Source organism: Onychomys torridus, chromosome 4 (genome assembly GCF_903995425.1).
Source record: "Onychomys torridus chromosome 4, mOncTor1.1, whole genome shotgun sequence".
Lineage (NCBI taxonomy): Eukaryota > Metazoa > Chordata > Mammalia > Rodentia > Cricetidae > Onychomys > Onychomys torridus.
The window spans coordinates 36790187-36808635 of record NC_050446.1 but is presented as its reverse complement, the minus strand read 5'-3'; the positions used below and the strand labels follow the sequence as shown (position 1 = coordinate 36808635).

The 18449-nt window shown below is 44.0% G+C and overlaps 1 protein-coding gene across 3 annotated transcripts in view; it reads left to right on the top strand.

The window, feature by feature from the left end:
- Positions 1-17731, top strand: part of Wdsub1 (WD repeat, sterile alpha motif and U-box domain containing 1) — a 33558-nt gene extending 15827 nt beyond the window's left edge. For 2 of the 3 annotated variants that reach the window (XM_036184919.1, XM_036184921.1), the window contains exons 6-11: positions 4485-4518; positions 6213-6253; positions 6331-6437; positions 7332-7511; positions 10791-10931; positions 15936-17731. In XM_036184919.1, coding sequence (XP_036040812.1) covers positions 4485-4518; positions 6213-6253; positions 6331-6437; positions 7332-7511; positions 10791-10931; positions 15936-16093 — 661 coding nt within the window. In that variant the 3' untranslated portion in view covers positions 16094-17731. The remainder of the gene's footprint in view (positions 1-4484; positions 4519-6212; positions 6254-6330; positions 6438-7331; positions 7512-10790; positions 10932-15935) is intronic. The other variant, XM_036184922.1, reaches the window with a different exon arrangement.
- The last annotated feature ends 718 nt before the right edge of the window (positions 17732-18449 follow it).

The following is an 18449-nucleotide window of genomic DNA, read 5'->3' as shown; positions in this document are numbered from 1 at the left end:
GCTCTATACTCTTTTGACATTGACTTTAAGATTTATTAGTTAGAATTCTGTGTATGAGTGTGAGAGTATGAGGATATGTGCCTGTGAGTGCATGAGGGTATGTGCGTGTGAGTTGTATGAGGGTATGTGCGTGTGAGTGCATGAGGGTATGTGCGTGTGAGTGTATGAGGGTATGTGCGTGTGAGTTGTATGAGGGTATGTGCGTGTGAGTTGTATGAGGGTATGTGCGTGTGAGTGCATGAGGGTATGTGCGTGTGAGTGTATGAGGGGATGTGCGTGTGAGTGTATGAGGGTATGTGCGTGTGAGTGTATGTGGGTATGTGCGTGTGAGTATGAGGGTATGTGCGTGTGAGTGCATGAGGGTATGTGCGTGTGAGTGCATGAGGGTATGTGCGTGTGAGTGTATGAGGGTATGTGCGTGTGAGTGTATGTGGGTATGTGCGTGTGAGTGCATGAGGGTATGTGCGTGTGAGTGCATGAGGGTATGTGCGTGTGACTGCATGAGGGTATGTGCGTGTGACTGCATGAGGGTATGTGCGTGTGAGTGCATGAGGGTATGTGCGTGTGAGTTGTAAGAGGGTATGTGCGTGTGAGTGTATGAGGGTATGTGCGTGTGAGTGCATGAGGGTATGTGCGTGTGAGTTGTATGAGGGTATGTGCGTGTGAGTGTATGAGGGTATGTGCGTGTGAGTGTATGAGGGTATGTGCGTGTGAGTGCATGAGGGTATGTGCGTGTGAGTGCATGAGGGTATGTGCGTGTGAGTGCATGAGGGTATGTGCGTGTGAGTGCATGAGGGTATGTGCGTGTGAGTTGTATGAGGGTATGTGCGTGTGAGTGCATGAGGGTATGTGCGTGTGAGTGCATGAGGGTATGTGCGTGTGAGTGCATGAGGGTATGTGCGTGTGAGTGCATGAGGGTATGTGCGTGTGAGTGCATGAGGGTATGTGCGTGTGACTGCATGAGGGTATTTGTGTGTGAGTGCAGATACCCGAGGAGGCCAGAGATATCAGAAACCCCTGCTAATTGTGAGCTACCTTGTGTGGTTTTTGGGTGCTGAACTCAGGTCCTCTGCAAGAACAGTGTGCCATCTCTCTTGCTCCCACTTGACATTAACTTTGTCTTCTCTTGGCAATGCTAGGGATCCACTCAACTATGTCCATGCTTGACAAGCGCTCTGCCACTGAGTTACACACCATTAGTTTTTCCAGTTGGTGGGAGAAGCTTTGCTTTATTGCCTAAATAGTCTTGACTTTTAGTGTGCACTGTGGCCAGAAAAAGTCCTCTGAGAAATCCATCCATTTGCCTTTGTTTATAATATTTGTTTTGAGATGAAATGGCTTATGATTCTCTATACTTAATTTCCCACTTCATAACTTTACAGGAGTTCATATCTCTTCTTCAGTTTCCATAATCCTGAAATCAGATTACTGCATTCATCTGTTTTCTTTCCTGTCCCAAAAGTTGTGACCCAATCCAAATATTTGGGGGCACACATGTGGTGCACACACACAGCCATGTACATATAATAAAAGTTTTAGGAGATTCAGTGTCTTTAAATAAAAAGAACGAACAAGCTGGAGCAGTAGTAGGCCAGAAAGCAGAGGCGAGCCCCCCCAGGGTCAGGACCCCAACCTCTGAATGTGTTGGGATGGTGCCTAGCCCTCAGAGGCAGAACACAGGGGCTCTGGCCACTGGATTATTCATGGCTGACTTATACTATGACAGTATTTTATTTCTGGGAGGTAGGAAAAGGGAGAGGTGGGGTCTAGTTAGAAGAAGCAGGTCACAGGGGCGATAAGTTTTGGGGGTCTCCCTAGGGTCATCCCTGTCCCTGGCCTGTTCCTGTAGCCCATTCTCTCAGCTTTCTGTCCACTGAGGGATGAACAGCAACCTCCACCTCCTCACATGCTTTTCTGCAGGTACCAGTAACCGAACCCAGGAAACCCTTCTCCCTCTAAGCTGAAATATGTTAAATGGAAAAGTGGATTTATTTACAGTTTGGGCCAAAAACTGGGGAGAGCACTCTGTCTCTCTCCCCCACAGCAGCCTGACAATTTATGGAAAGGATGGAATGGAAGGTAGAAAATGTACCGATAGTTAGCTGGGATCGAAGTGCCTTAAGCTGCCAGAGAAGTTTCAAAAGCTGGCTTCTTGTTACACCTTCCAGGAGTGGGAAACAGGGGCCCGAGTACATCCTTCTTAGTCTGGCTCCTGTGGGGAAACTGAGGAAGACAACAACCGTCTTATCTGGGCATCATGGTTCACACCTGGCATTTGAGAGACAGCAGCAAGCAAACTACTGGAGTTTTAAGGCCCATCTAGTGTACAGTGTGAGACTCTGTGTCACATAAGGTAAATAAGTCCTGCTTTTGAGGAGCTCAGGTCAAGCTAGAAGTTTGAGCATCTGTGGCCCTGGGAAGGTGATAGGCATTGCTGAAATGGTGGTTGGCTCTCTTACCAGCCAAGCAGGATGGGTCTTAGAGTCAGATTCACTTTAATGACATAACAATAATACATTTCTGGCCGGGCGGTGGTAGTACACACCTTTAATCCCAGCATTCGGGAGGTAGGGACAGGTGGATCAGCGTGAGTTCCAGGACTATATAAGGGACTTGAGCACACTAGAGGTGGCTTGGAATCCCCCCTCCTCCCCCTCAGATACTGAGGGGGTGGTTATATAAACTTATCACATATTTGCATACTTTCAAAGGAAGTTTCACAGTAGACAATAGCAAAAACCTTCCCAGTGCCTGGCTTCCAGAGGCACTTGGGTGTTCATGCCTGTTTTGCAGAACTCGCATTTTGTTCCACCCTGTTCTCTTGATGTAGCCAGATGTAAGGAGCGTTATATATCAGTTTCTACTGAGCACAAACCCCACCTTTATAATTCAGATAGAGACTGTTCTTCTCCGTGGTATTTGAGTAGCTAGGACTCCATGGAGCCAGTTTTGAAAGTGCTCACAAATATGTAAAGAGTTCTGAGTTGAAAAAAAAAAAAAAAGGTGCTTTTTTTCTCATGTTGAAAAATTATGAGAAAGAAAAAACCAGATGCCATGCCTCAACTTGTTTTCCACCTTTTGGGCAGCATACCCTCATGCAGTCACACTTCCATAATTAGGCAGGTCGGAAAACTAGAAAATGCACCAGGAGCTGAGCCACGTGGCACATGGCCTTTCTCCAAACTCTAGTTGTCTCTAGAGCTGGGAGGTCAAGTCTTCTTCCCAAAGACAAGTTCCTTTTCTCTCTGCCAGGGCACTGGTTTCTATTTTGTTCTGTGTATAGATGCTGGGGTCTTATTGTTAGGAATCAGCCAACCCCGTTACTCCGTAATGACTAGCAGAGGGTGGGTGACTTAGGACATTTCCTAAAACTTGGCCCTGTCTTTCCTTTCTTCTCGTTACACCTTCACAGACAGTTGTCCTGATCCAGTGCTCATAGGCGTCACCAACAGTGACGCTTCTTCCCGAGTGACATTGCATCCCACAGTGGTTTCTGAGAGTGGAATTTCCTTATCAGCTGATTGTCAGCCAGACATCCAGAGAATATGTAGATGTGAGACAAAGTGTCATGAGGACCAGGCGGGAGGGTTGTTTTCAGTATAAACTTACCATGAATGGGCTCTGAGCTACTGCACATGATACTGGCTCTCGTTCCTTTAGAAGTTTAAATGGGTGTGTGTACATGTGTGCATGTGCGTGTGCGTTTTGGCTGATGGATCTTTCGTTTGTTTTTCCTGACATCTTTAATGTTTAGTATGGTGCTGACGTCCATTCATAAGCAGCATACCTGAGTTCCAAAGCTCCTGTGCAGGTAATGCTTTTTCTTGGATAGTTGTCCACATTAATGTTGCTATGAAACTGGGAAGTTCCATCCACCATGTTGCTGATGTCACTCTTTAGTGTTTTATTAAGAGATGCTAAAAAAATAGGGAATTTTTCTTAAGAACTTTAGATATTTCAGAAATGATAACCTGTTTTTTATTGAATGCAGGACTAAATAAGAGCATTTATATATTATGTCTAGCATATCCTTAGTGTAATTCTTATTCTGAATCTGACAGAGATTCTGAGGTCGGTACCCATTGTTGGTATTCAGTTACCTACTGAACAGGAACTTTAAAGCTGACAGGTGGGACTCCTTTGACTATAGCCCATTCCATTTTCATGATGACGAGCACAGCTGTTAGTGTCCCACAGGCAGTGTTAGCACTGGTCTGGGTGACCTTGCAATGTGTACCTTGGTAACAGAAAGACTCTTCCAAGGGTGGAGAAGAAGCAAAACCAGCCTGTTTTAACCTATTGTGAAAACCCTGTGCTTTGTTCCAGTGCCATAGCTTTTGTGTATTATAATTCTTTTTCCTACAAGAAGAGTCCCCCAGATGTCTGCTGCATTCTAGCTGATAACCTGTCAATCTTCCAGCCCTTTCCAGGAGGGTGTGTTTGTTTTTATAGAACTTTTCACCTAGTGTCTGCTTTTTTTAAAGGTCTGTGGATAAGTCTGTCATCATATATGATACCGTAAGTACTTCAGATCTCGTGTGTAAACTATATCAATTGTTTATGAGATAATTGAGCTTCAGATTTAGTTGTGTAAAATAGGTTTATTTTTAATATATCTATTTATTGTACCAAGAATATAATATTCGTTCTCACAATGGTGAAATAGTAAGATACTTGGAGAAACCTTAAATATTTCAATAATGTCTTTATGATGGATGGAGTTTTAAATCTAATCTTAGAAAACATAGAGTTAGCACCAGTATTCAAAAATTCCTCATAGTCTGTTTCCATAGCAGCATGGATGTGGCCTACCTACCTATAGTTCTTAGAGTACAGGGTGGATTTAGGGACTAGCATAAGACAAGTCTAAGGTACCATAGACTTGGAAAAATAGGAGTTTGGGGCAGATTTATATGAGTAAATGCTTAATTGCATGAGTATAAATAAAAGTGTAAACTTTAAATTTCACAAAGCTATAGTTGATGGGAATGATCTTTCAGAGAAATTGGTGTTGTGTGGTACCACACAGCTGAGTTCAGACATCAGCCATGGCAGCCATTCAGCGGAGGCATAAGTCATTAAGGAGTGGTGTCCAACAAGTGACTGGTCACCCACACAGGAGTTAAAGTCATTGGAGGTTCTGGCAAAAAGTGGGAACAAACTCCCAAACACTCACGCCAGATGAAAAAGCTGTGTTGTCTTGCTGGCTTGTTGTGGGATGTCTATATTCACAAATGGGTACAACAGTGATTTTTGTCTATAAAACATGCACTAGTTCCTGGTAAATACACTTGTCCTGACGACTAGTTAACCTGGGAAGAGCAACCTCAATTGGGAAAATACCTCCATCATATGGCTTGTAGGCAATTCTGTCAGGCACTTTTCCCCCCTTTTTTCTTTTTTAAAAAGATTTATTTACTTTTTGTATATGAGTGCTCTGTTTACATGACAGAAGAGGGCATCAGATACCATTATAGATGGTTGTGAGCCACCATGTGGTTGCTGGGACTTGAACTCTAGATCTCTGGAAGAGCAGCTAGTGCTCTTAATTGGTGAGCCATGTCTCCAGCTCCTGGGCAGTTTTTCTTAATGATGGATGTGAAAGGATCACTCCTGAGGCTATGGTGCTAGGTCGTAAGAAAGCAGACAGAGCGAGCCATGGAGAGCTGGCCAGTTAGCAGCAGTCCTCCATGGCCTTTCTGTCTCAGTTCCTGTCAATAGTTCCTGTCCTGACTTCACTCAGTGATAGACTGTGATTTGGAAGTGTAGGTGAAATAAACCGTTCCCTCCCCAGGTTGCTTTTGGAAATGGTGTTTTATCACATTGTAGGAACCCTAGTTAGGACAATACCTGCCCATTGTCTGGCCCCTAAGTGTACTCAGGGTATCAGTGGCTCCCGTTCACCAATAAGTACAAATCAGATGCCACAGCAAGACTGCACCTTCATTTATTATGCAGTTGGGTTTCTATTAACAGTCTTAGTCAGGGGTCACTGTAGGAAAACTTCCTAAGGAGGTAAGCAGCAGGCCGCCATGCTGATGACTGAGAAAGTAAACAAGCTCTCGAGTTTAGTTATGGACGTCAGCTCTCCTTCATTGTCAGTCTTAGCAAGTTAGTTACTAATGATGTGTTCAGCATGTAGACCCTGTAAGTGACCTTCATCCTGACCTTGGCTCTTGCCTGACTGATGAAGTTATTCTGTTCCGTTTCAGGGCACCCAGAGTGTGCTGTACACATTGACTCAGCATACCAGGTCTGAGTTACTTTCACTATTTTAACATAATTAAAATATTAGCCAGACAATATATAATGGCTGTGTTTGTTAACCAGGTATGTCACAACTTGTGCCTTTGCACCCAACACCCTCTTACTTGCTACTGGCTCGATGGACAAGACACTGAACATTTGGGAGTTTGACCTGGAAACACCTCGCCAAGGTTAGTAAGATGACCCCATCCTTGTCCTGTACTGCCCACAAACCCAGGGCCTCAGGACCTGCTGAGCAAGTGCTCTCCACAGGGCACAGCTACAGCCTAAGCACTGCACATCCTTAACCATCTCAACACTGATCAGAAAATTTGGGTACTTCTTTTTTATGGTCCTGGGGATTGAACCTGAGGCCCTGTGCATGCTAGGCAAGTGCTGACCCTCAGAGCAACACCCCCAAGCCTAAACTTTAGTAAATCCTTTGACATACTATTCATATTATACCGTATAGACTCAAATTTAATACACCTTCAAACTAATTTTAGAGAATCTAGCGTTAGAGGTGTTTGCAGTTACGTTTTGGCAAAGGCTTGTGTGCACATTCATGTATACCTAGGCCCCGGGGGTTTTTCCATTGTTTGTGTTTGGTGCTAGGTTTCCCTGGTGAGCGTAGCCTGAGGACAGAATCGGAATCCCAGCTTTATCATGTTGGCTCTCCTTTTGGCCTCACCAAGCAACACAGGTGTACAACTTAGGAGTTTTGCCTTTATCACTGTCAGAAATGACTACACTGCAGTGCTGGTATGCGGGTGACAGAGCAAGCAGAGTGTCCCTTCATGGGTGGAGTGAAGGAAAAGTGGCCTAGAAGTGTCAGTCAGTGCTAGAGTGTGTGGCTAGCATGCCCAAGGCACAAGCTTTGATCCACAAAAGTGCCACAAAAGCAAAAACTGCCTCTCTGCAGTGAAAAGGAAATTCACTAAATTCGCTAAAGGCTAGCATTTCCTGTAGCGTTAGGTTGCTGCTGTTAGTCCCGTCCATGACGTTCTCCACAGTCCAACACTCAGGGCGGGAATGTGGAGAGGAGAGCCTTGGCTTTGCCCTTCACTCGGCCTGTGCGTTTAAAGCAGGAAGCACGGGCGAGCAGCAGAAGCCACTGATTGAAGACTGGTCAGAGGAGGACGTCTCGGCATGGCTCCGTGCTCAAGGCTTGGAAGAGCTCGTCGGTGTTTTCCAGATGAACAACATTGACGGAAAAGAACTACTGCATCTCACAAAGGAGAGTCTGGCTGGCGATTTGAAAATTGGTAAGAGCAGTGAGGAAGGGGCAGTCTTCAGATTGGTAGTGACTTCCCCGGCTGTCGGGTTACCTGCTCTCATGGTTCCCTCCTATCTTCTTGCACAGCAGTAGTCCAGGTTAGTCTTTGTAGAGAGTACACCTGCCTCCTCAGGAAGAAGAATTTCTTCAAGTAACTAAACCTAGCTTGTAGGTATAATTTAGGAAGTTCCATATTTTAAAAATTTATTATAGTTCAGACACCTTAAAATTTACTTTTCAAAACCATTTTTGTGTTCGTGTGTCTAAGTCCATGTATGTAGGTGTCCATGTATGTAGGTGTGTGTGGATACAGGGTGTGCATAAGAGCACTTGCCCAAGAGCCAGCCACCCTGTGTTTTGTGACATTTGCTTGGAACTCACCCATCACTTACACGGGCTACCATGCCTGGCTTTTACACTCCGGTTCTGGGTACTGAACTCAGGCCCTCCTGCTTGTGTGACCTCTGACTGAGCTATCTCACCAATCCAAATGACTCTTTTGGTTTTTCGAGACAGGGTTTCTCTGTGTAGCTTTTCACCTTTCCTGGAACTCACTCTATAGACCAGGCCGACCTCAAACTCACAGAGATCCATCTGTCTCTGCCTCCCGAGTGCTGGGATTAAAGGCATATGCCACCACCGCCCAGCTCCAAATGACTCTTTTTAAGCGTGATGTTTACACACAGCAGTAGTGTGTGTTCAATCATCTTCACAGATAGTACCACCATTACCACTTTTTAATTTTGGAGCATTTTTATCAGTGCTCACAGAAATCATACCTTCCTCAACACCTCTGGCCTTGCCTGTCTAACCTTCCTCCTTCTGCTGGTCTTCAGTTGATGGATCTGGGAGAGTTCCATGTTTCAGATCTAATAGTACTTCTAGGAGCAATCATATACAAGGTTTTCTGTGGGGGGGGGGGGGGGAGGGTTGCAAGACAGGGTTTCTCTGTATAGCTTTGGAGCCTGTCCTTGAACTTACTCTGTAGACCAGGCTGGCCTCAAGCTAGCCAAGATCCACCTGCCTCTGCCTCCTGAGTGCTGGGATTAAAGACGTGAGCCACCACTGCCCGGCTAATATACAAGTTTTTCTGTGAGCATCTTTTCAGTTTTCTTGTGCATCTATTCAAAGTAGAATTGGTGGGTCCTAGGGAAATCCTCTGTTTGACACTGGAGGGGTTGTCAGGCTGTTCCATAGCAGCCCTGCTATTATACAGTCCTACCAGCATGGTGGGGGTGTGCTTCTCTGTACCGCCCCTGGCATCGGGGGAGGCTCCTGCTTCTCCTAGTGTCTCCAACACTTGTTTGATTTTGTTGTTAGCACCACCCAGTAGTTGTGGTTTCTCCTTAGGCTTTGATTTGCATTTCCTTGATGACTTAGATTGTCTGTCACCTTAATGCATTTGGGTTGCTATGACAACATCCTGTAAACTAGGTAAGCTAATAAGTAACAAATTGATTTCTTCATTCTGCCAAGTCCAAGATCCAGTGACTGGCAGGTGTGGTGTCTAGTCAGGAGTAACTTGTGGTTTACAGACAACGCCTTTCCTCCTGTACCTTCACTTAGTGGGATGGATGGGGTCTCTTTTGTAAGGGTTCTGGTCCTGTTTGTCCAAAGGCGGGCCTCTAACATCACTTCGTCATTTGTAACTGTGTGTCACACTTGTTCTTGTGTGTCACACTTGTTCTTGGCCTAAGGCAGGGAAGCAGTGGTGACAGGTTTCAACTACGAATATTCTGCTTTACAGTCTGGAAAGTTGCCAAATTCAATAATTTAGAAGCAGAATTAGGATATGTGTTCTCTGGAACATCTGGTTCTTCGTACCATTCTGAAATATCTGATATTTTGGTATGATGTTATAATCTACTATGTGGTCATGCCCTGTGATCCTATCTCCACCTTTCTTTCAAAGGCTAAGATTATAGGCATGCATGGCCACATACCAGGCCATTCTGAAGCATGTTGAAATGTTCTGTTTTATTTATCTTCATTATAGAAGTTAACTTTTAATCTTCAAATGCTGTTTTAAGCTACAAAGAATTTCCTTTAGTCTTGGATTTTAAGAAAAATACCCTTTCTGTAAAACAATACATTGGCTGATAACAGAATTAAAGTTCAGATTGAAAATAGAAAAGGCAAACAGGACATCCACGCTGATGTTTGCTTGTTACATGCAGAAATGTTTTGCCTGCGTTTGTCATTGCAGTTTGAGTTCCCAGTTCCTAATGCCAGTGTAAAATCTGAATTTGCTTAGCATTCAGCATATGGAAGTAGCCATGCACTGTGGGTGTGTTCTGAAACTCTGCACCTTATCTGCTGTCTCCCAGCTCTCCAGGAGTTCAGAGTCACGGATTCCCCTAAGAAATAACTCCTTATGTCATCTATTTGCATAAGGAGTATCCATCCTTGATGTTGAGATGTTTTAAGGCATTTGTGAACACTGTTGCCATATTTTTAAGTATAACGTATGCAAGATAAAGAGCAAGAAAGCCAATTTTGGACAGTATTAGAAAAGCCATGAGTCCAGTCACTAGAGTTGTGTGTGCACTGGCCTCAGTTTATAGCTGGGTCCTTGGGATACTGCACAGCGCTATGGATCCTAGAACTTGGAACAGATAAACTGGTAGAAATTTAGAATGGCAAGCGCAAAGAAACTACTGTAGGCCAGCATTCATATATTGAAATAATTAATCATCCATTTATAAATGGGAATGAGAAGGTTTGGGTTATTTTTCCCCCTGGAGGTTTTGCTTTTTGATCTTTTCTGAGAACTAATAAAAGCCCACAAGTCATTTTTTTAAAAAATCATTTTCCAGGTTGCTAGGGTTTGGATGTGTGTGCCTTGACATCCACATGTTAAGCTTGAGTGCCAGCCTGTGATACTGCAGGGGGATGACAGTGAGAGCTTTAGGAGCTGAGACTTGGTGGGATCAAGTTAGGTCATTGTGGTACCCCCTGAAGAGGACACCAGGAGGCAGGCGGCTTCGTCACTGAGTGTTCCCACTACACTCTGCTGCCTCAGTGGGCCAAAATGCAGTGGAGCCAGCTCATCCATGGACTGAAACCACTGTCTGCCTTTCTACCTTTTAGTCGGCTTGAGTATTGTGTCCACTAACAAAAAGCTGAGTATTACAACATCGTTGAAAAGTGATACAAATTGCCTTCGTGTGTCACTTGTCTTTACACCCTGAAAGTTCATTTCACTTCCTAGTAATACTTCATTTTACGGATTTTCACTCGCTGCCTAAAGTAACAAATATTCTTTCAGAATCTCTAGGGCTACGCAGCAAAGTGTTGAGGAGTATCGAAGAGCTCAGGACCAGGATGGACTCCCTTTCTTCTGGAATCCCTGATGAGTTTATCTGTCCGATAACTAGAGAGCTTATGAAGGATCCCGTCATAGCATCAGGTATGAATGGTGGCTGCCAGACTTGGGGTGATGTCCACATAGAGGGTAACGGCACTTCACACAAGTTCCTTTAAATTTGGGCTATGTTCAAAATTCCCATTTTGTTTCTCATAAGTAGGTTTTTTTTTTTCCTTTTAAAAAAATCATTAGCCAGGCGGTGGTGCCGCACGCCTTTAATCCCCAGCATTCGGGAGGGCAGAGGCAGGTGGATCTTTGTGAGTTCGAGGCCAGCCTGGTCTACAGAGAGATCTAGGAAAGGCACAAAGCTACACAGAGAAACCCTGTCTCAAAAAAAACAAAAACAAAACAAAACAAAACAAAAATCATTAAGATCCAAAGTAAAAAATTGTACATATATCTTTTGTAGTAAATTGGAATTGAGACAAAAGGATTAAGTTTTGAAATTTCACTTGAATTTATGTGAATACCAGATGTAAAGACTGTGTGTGTGTGTTCAGGTGTGCATGCATGCTCAGAGGAGGACATTGGGTGTCTTTCTCTATCACTCTCTGCCTTACTTCCTTAAGACACATGCTTGAACCTTGCAGATTAGGCCAAGCTGGCCAGCCAGTGAACTCCCAGGATCCACCGGTCTGTCACTCAGTGCTGGAGTTACAGGCATGAGTTAGCCATACCAAGCTTTTATGTGGGTGCTGGTGGTATGAACATGAGTCCTCATGTTCATGCCTGCACAGAAGACTTTTACCTGCTGAGCCATCTTCCCAACCCTCAAGATTGAAAATGACTGCCTAGATTTCTGACCTTTTGTTGTGTCTATCATGAATTTAAATGATTCAGAAATAAGAATTTAAAGATTATGAAGTTGGAACATTTGATATCAATTTCTGCATCAGTATACAGACTTGCTCAGCAGAATGTTTTTGATTGACTTATCTTGTTGCACACATCAGTAATTAATACTTTTTATATAAAATTTATTTAGCTCTATTTTAGTGCATAGGTGTGAAGATATTAGAATATCAAAAGCTATCGGGGTCCAGCCCCATGATAGCCTTCACCCAGAGTTCCACAAGAGACACTACCAGTGGCAGATTAATGTGAGGGATTCTCTAATAAATCTACATACACGAAATTCTTTAGTCCCTTGACTTTATTTTCCTGAGTCAGTTCTACACAGCATGTTTTCTGCTCTCACACTTAGCTCCTTTCGTGCCTGATTCTACCTCTTGCTGCTGGTCCCTCTAAGTGCCAACCTAATTCCTTCATCTCGTTCTGCCCCATCTGGCCCTTCCTCATCTTCCATCTCCTCCTTCTAGTTCTTTCTTCCAATCCTCCAGTCTAGTTCTTCCCATCTAGTTCTTCCATTTTCTTTCTTCTTCTCCATCCTTGCTCTGAAAATAAAACTATCTTTTATCCCTTTGGCCTTTCTCTCTCCAAGCTTTCTCTGCTCTTGCCATTTCTGGCAGGGTAGGAGAAGTGGGCTCAGTCACAGCTAGATGTACCTGTAAGAAGGATCTCTTTAGTTCTGAGTTAGTTGTTAAGGGTGAATCTAAAAGTAGAGATAAGACTTTAGAAAGGAGAAAGTTAAGCTTAATAAGCACATCCACCAGGCCTTCTCAAACAGATAGTCTAGATGCTTAAGTCTGTTCTTAGAGAATCTGGGAGGTATCTCAGATAAGATACTTTTGTCTGTCTGGGAATGGTCCTGGCCAGATGTTGCTAATGATGATAATTACAGAATAGCCTGAAATTAGGGATTTTTGTCTGTCTGTTGTAGCACAGTTGGAGATAGTTATACAAATACTTTAATTGTATAGGGGAAATTGTGCCCCATGAATGATGGAAAAGCCACACTAGCACATGAGAAATTCATAGCAGGAAACGGCTAATAATCAAAAGCTAATATCACCAAGACTCCTTGAGCCTTGGCCTCAACCTCCGGAAAGGCCCTTTGCTTCTTCCAGGTCTAGCTTTGTCATAATCAGCCGAATTCCTACTTCACATGTTTTTGTGGACTGCAGCAGTGAGATCCCTGGAACTGGAGTTACAGACAGTTGGGAGCCACCATGTGGGTGCTGTGGACTGAACCCAGGTCCTTTGCAAGAGCAGCCAGTGCTCATAACCTTTGAGCCATCTCTCCAGCCCCAATTCATTCCTTTTTATTGCTGAATAGTGTTGCATTGCACTAGGCATACCACAATGCCTTTATCCATTAACTGGCAGTGGGCTATCATGTCTGAAAGCTGTCATAACGTGTCATCCTCAGATCCTTGTCTGGACAGCACTCATGTCTCAAGATGAAATATTTAGGAGTGGAATTTCTGGATTGTTTACTAAGTGCATTTAAAACTGCTGAAATGGTTTTCAAGGTGGATGGATATACCATTTGAAGCTCATAACTGAGAATTCCAGTTTCTGCCCATATTTGCAAACACATGGTAGTGTTAGTTGTTCTAATCCCAAATAACAGGTATGAAGTGGTAATTCATTGTACTTTAGCCCGCAGTACAATGAAGCCTCTTCCAGTATGCTTCTTAGATAGTATATCTTTCATAATACATACCCTCTAGCCCTTCATTTTGTATTGAAACTTATTAGTTTGTTTCCTAAGTGTGTCTTGTATCAGGCAATGCATTGTATGTATTTTCTCTGTGGCATCTTTGAAAAACATCCGCTGGACCATTTTCATGTTGATTCATCATTTTTTAATCCTAAGAAGGCTGCCGCCTGTCCAAGGCTCCGGGACTCACCACGTTACTCCAGACACATTAGTGTTTAGGCCTATGGTTTATTTCAGGCTAATGTTTGCATATGGTAAGAGGTGGCTTCCTGTTGTCTCAGCTTCACTTACTAACAAGTCCTTCCTCAGTGAAGAAAGTCACTGGCCATGGAAGGCTCACTCCCAGGCTCAATGTCTTCTTTATGTCCAATCCTGCATCGCTTAGCCCGGGACCGCTGCTGCTGCTTCACAGTGGGTCTCAAGTCAGGTCAATGAGTCTGCAGGTTTGGTTCCCACTCTCAGACGTTACGTGGCTTTCTTCACGGGAGCAGCTTGCTGGGGTTTTCACAAGGACAGAGTTTAATCTGGAGAGGGACCAGGAACATCACTTGCCAGTTACATGGTCTTCTCTCTCTCTCAGCACTGCTGTTCTGCTGCATAGATTTTGCATATTTTTTCTTTGGTCAAAATTACTTTGTATTTTCTAATACTGTGGTTTTACACTTTTTTTTTTTTAAGATTTATTTATTATGTACACAGTATTCTGCCTGCATGTGTTCCCACAGGCCAGAAGAGGGCACCAGATCTCATTACAGATAGTTGTGAGCCACAATGTGGGTGCTGGGAATTGAACTCAGGACCTCTGGAAGAGCAGTAGGTGCTCTTAACCACTGAGCCATCTCTCCAGCCCTGTTTTACACTTTTTATTGCATGTGTTTGTGGGAATAGATGGGCTTGGTTTATTGGCTTTGTGTCCTGTGACTGTACAGCTTTCTAACAGGTGCAGAGATGAGTGGGTTTTCATTGCATGTGACTTGGACGGGCAGATAAGCTGAGTATGGTTGTGCACGCCTGTAGTTCCAGTGGTGGGAAGGTAGGAGCATTGCTGAAAGTTTGAGGTCAGCATGGGCTCCATAGTGAAATCCTGACTGAAGAGGAAAAAGGCAGACAGTTTGAATAAACTGCTTTACAGCTGGGCAGTATGCACGGTATCATTATGGTCATTAGTGATTTATACAACTCAAAGCAATCATGTTAACTGGTGACCTAGTCTCAGAAAGTTGGGGAAAAAATTATTAAAAAGTTGGAAAATAAATGTTGACAAGATGGACAGAAATTGGAATCTTATGTTGGTGAGAATTTAAAGTGCTCTGGTTGTTGTTGAAACAAACTTGGCAGTTTCCCAAAAACTTACAACATAGTTCTAACCCCTGTGTGTGTGTGTGTGTGTGTATATGTGTGTGTGTGTCCAGTTCGTGGGAGAGGCTGGGCACAGAGAGCAGCTATGAGAACACCCACATGGAAACCGTCCACATTTCTTCTGTCTGCGGAAGGGATATGCACAGCGCACGGCTGCACAGTAGAATGTTACTAGCCAGACAGAGTTGAAGGGCCAGCAGAGACGCATCGCTGCTGAAGCCAGGCAGGGTGTGCAAGACTCCTAACGTTCCCCTGGGGAAGGCAGGAGGATGGCAAGTTCAGGGCCCTGTTTGCAACAGTAGGTGTAGGTTTTGAAGATTTAGCGCAGAGAGAAGCAAGCATTTTGGGCTGGGCAAAAACAGTCCAAGTTCAGCAATGAACGTATGAGAGCAGCAAGATCACACTGGCCTCTCCCTCCCCCCCCAAGTGCCGGCCTCCCTCCCCTCTGAGTGGCGGCCGCTTCGCCCACCTCGGTCGTCACGTGTGACAAAGCAGTTTAGCACAAGCGTGGCATAGGATGGTAGCGATTTTGCTCTGCGCCATCTCTCTCCGGCCATATTCTGTCGTCTTTAACTCTGTGCTGTTCGACACCTTGAAGGGTTCCCTGAGTTCTTCCTAAGGCTCTTTTCCTCCCTCACCTTTACCAGATTTGTCTTCACACCACTCTACCCCCTTTTCGACTGTAGTTTCTGAATTTCAGCACAGCTCTGGTCTCAGCTGTTGTATTTCAGCAGAGCACAATCCAAGCTTAGTATACCTTAGGGCTACGAGCCAGCTGCTGTGGCTATTTTCGACATGGTACAGGCAAAGCAAGAAGACCATTAACTCCCAATGGATACCCTGGTCTGTACACTGCACTTCCTGTACTAATCGTATAGGTACCCTGGTTTGTACACTGCACTTCCTGTACTAATCCTATAGGTACCCTGGTTTGTACACTGCACTTCCTGTACTAATCCTATAGGTACCCTGGTTTGTACACTGTACTTCCTGTACTAATCCTATAGGTACCCTGGTCTATACACTGCAGTTTATGTACTAATCCTAATTCCCCTTCCTTACCTCAGTTCATGTACTAATCCTAATTCCCCTTCCTTACCTCAAGCAATGTGCTTTTTTTCTAGATGGCTATTCCTATGAGAGAGAAGCCATGGAAAGCTGGATCCACAAAAAGAAACGCACGAGCCCCATGACAAACCTGGTTCTTCCTTCACTGGTACTGACACCAAACAGGACTCTGAAAATGGCCATCAATCGATGGCTAGAGACACATCAGAAATGAATTCATCCATAGGTTATCGGATACGTTTCCAGTGATGTCATCCAATGCTAAGCAGGCATTACAACAGCAAATAGAAGGAAAAGACATGTGAAATTCAGTTACTTTTAAAACTGTAAATCGTCCTTAAGACACAGAATTATATATCTAATGTCACTGCTGTTTCTGTAAAAGTGAAAATATTTTTGCACCAATGGGAAAACATGTAGAAATAAAACTTTGCTGCGACTTTAAATTGCAATGCCTAACAGTTATTAGGTGTAGGCCACATCCTGGAGTAGTCTAGAGTCTATGGCTGTTTCCATTTGGATAGCAGCCATTCCATAGTTTTCAGTGAGCTTTAGAATAGAATTTTCACAATATAATTGTAAATTCTTTAATAAATTGTAAAAAAAATTACTCCAGGCATGTTGAATAGGAATTTTGTTGGGTTCTAAATTTGTATACTATAAGGATTTTCCCCCCATTATTCAACCTCAGATGTAAAGTAGCTCAGCTAGTCAATTTAACTTTGCTGAAATATATCAAGTGGCAAACTTCCTCCCAGTGTGTGAGAATGTGTGTCCAGGCAGCTAGCCCAGCACCTGTTACACCACCAGCACCATGTCTGCCTCCGTTACACGGGACCTGAAGTTCAGGAAGGCAGTCTGCACTGACCTCTCAGATGCCTGCCTAAAGTTGTTCCCCAGGGCGGGGAGTAGAACACTCTGTCTTTAGCCTTTGTCCTGTTCACTCAGGCCCCCAAACACCCACCAAGTATCCAAGAACATTAGAGTTAAGAAATAGGCCATACCCTGGGAATCCCGGGTATGGACCTGGCCCATATCCATGGCCTAGTCAGTATTTCATAAAGCCTCTTATTTACTAAAATTTATTTCTGGTCAGACTGGTGAATCTCTGAACAACCTCAGACCATAACAGTACTGGTACCAGATACATATGGTACCAGGACTGCATCAGAGAGCTCTTTCAAGATGCAGCACCAAATTACATTAATCAGGGGTTTATAAAGACAAAATTCACAAGGCACAGACTTCCTGCATTCATGCAACCAGGGGCAAGCACATATCCTGATGTGTTTCTTGCCTACATAGAGTCAGGGGCAAGCAAGCTTGTTTACAGAAGGGAAGACACAAGGTTTGTATAAGACCAGGCAATGACAGGAACAGCCCCCAGCATTCTGGGAAGTTATCTGTCCTCGGGCAAGTGGGGCTTACAGGTTAGAGGCATTTTTGTTTTATAGTTTGTTCTCTTTAAGCACAGTAATTTTAAACTTTTAAGCATAATATTCACCATCAGAGTCTCGTTTCTTCTCTACTGTGCTTTGCCTTCATCTCAAATGTTTTTTGTCTGTTAATTTACGGTTTTGTTTTTTGAGACTGACTTTTGCTCTGTTGTCTAGATTGGTCCTGCAATGGCCATGTAGCGGAGGTTGGTTGAAATTTGCAATCCTCCTGCAAGCTGAAATGACAAGATTATGTCATCAAACCCTGCCCCAGCCTCCTAATTACTGACATCTCTGGCTGGCCTAATCAAACTTCTGTTATTTTTTCTTTCCATGGTTTGTTTACTTCAGACTGGTATTTCTGGCTTTTTAAGATATTTTTTTAAGGTTTTATTTCACCTGGGTGTGGTCCCTTGCAGAGGCAGGTGAATCTGTGAGCTGGAGGCCGGCTGGGTCTACATAGTGAGTTCTAGGCCAGGCAGGGTAACAGAGGGAGGGACTACCTTTTACAAAAACAAAAAATGATTTGATTTTATTTCATGTGTTTGGTTTTTTCCTGCACTTGTATATTTGCACCATATGAGTGCCTGGTGCCTTGGGAAGTCAGAAGAAGAAATGGGACTCCAGGAACTAGAAACTGTTCAGTTTCAAACCTGGGACCAAATGTGCCTATTTTAGATATTAATCAGAGTAGACCTGACCACCAGGTTCTCCCAGCATCCCTCAGTTACAGGGTATGGATGGCAAACCCTAACCCCTACCCTGAACTCTCCGGCCCAGGGCCTGGGCTGCCCTTCCCCCAGAGGCTCATCTCTATATAATCCAGACATTTTGGTTACCTGCCTTTTGGACCCTTGGCCTCTTGGCTGCTGCACCTGGTTCCTCTCTCCTCTTCCCCACAGCTCAGTCTTGTCATGTCTACTCGGGACCCTCCCAGATGTCTCTGCCCCTGACTATGCTCTCCCACATCTCTGTAATAAACTTTCCCCTCCGCCATACCTACAAGTGGTAATGCCCTTTCTTTTTTATTTATTTTCATTCAGAGCTAAGGTTGATTTGGGACACAACGTGGATGTTATAGGCAGGGATTCAGGAATCTGATCAAGACTGGAAGCCAGTTTTAGAAAAGAGTGT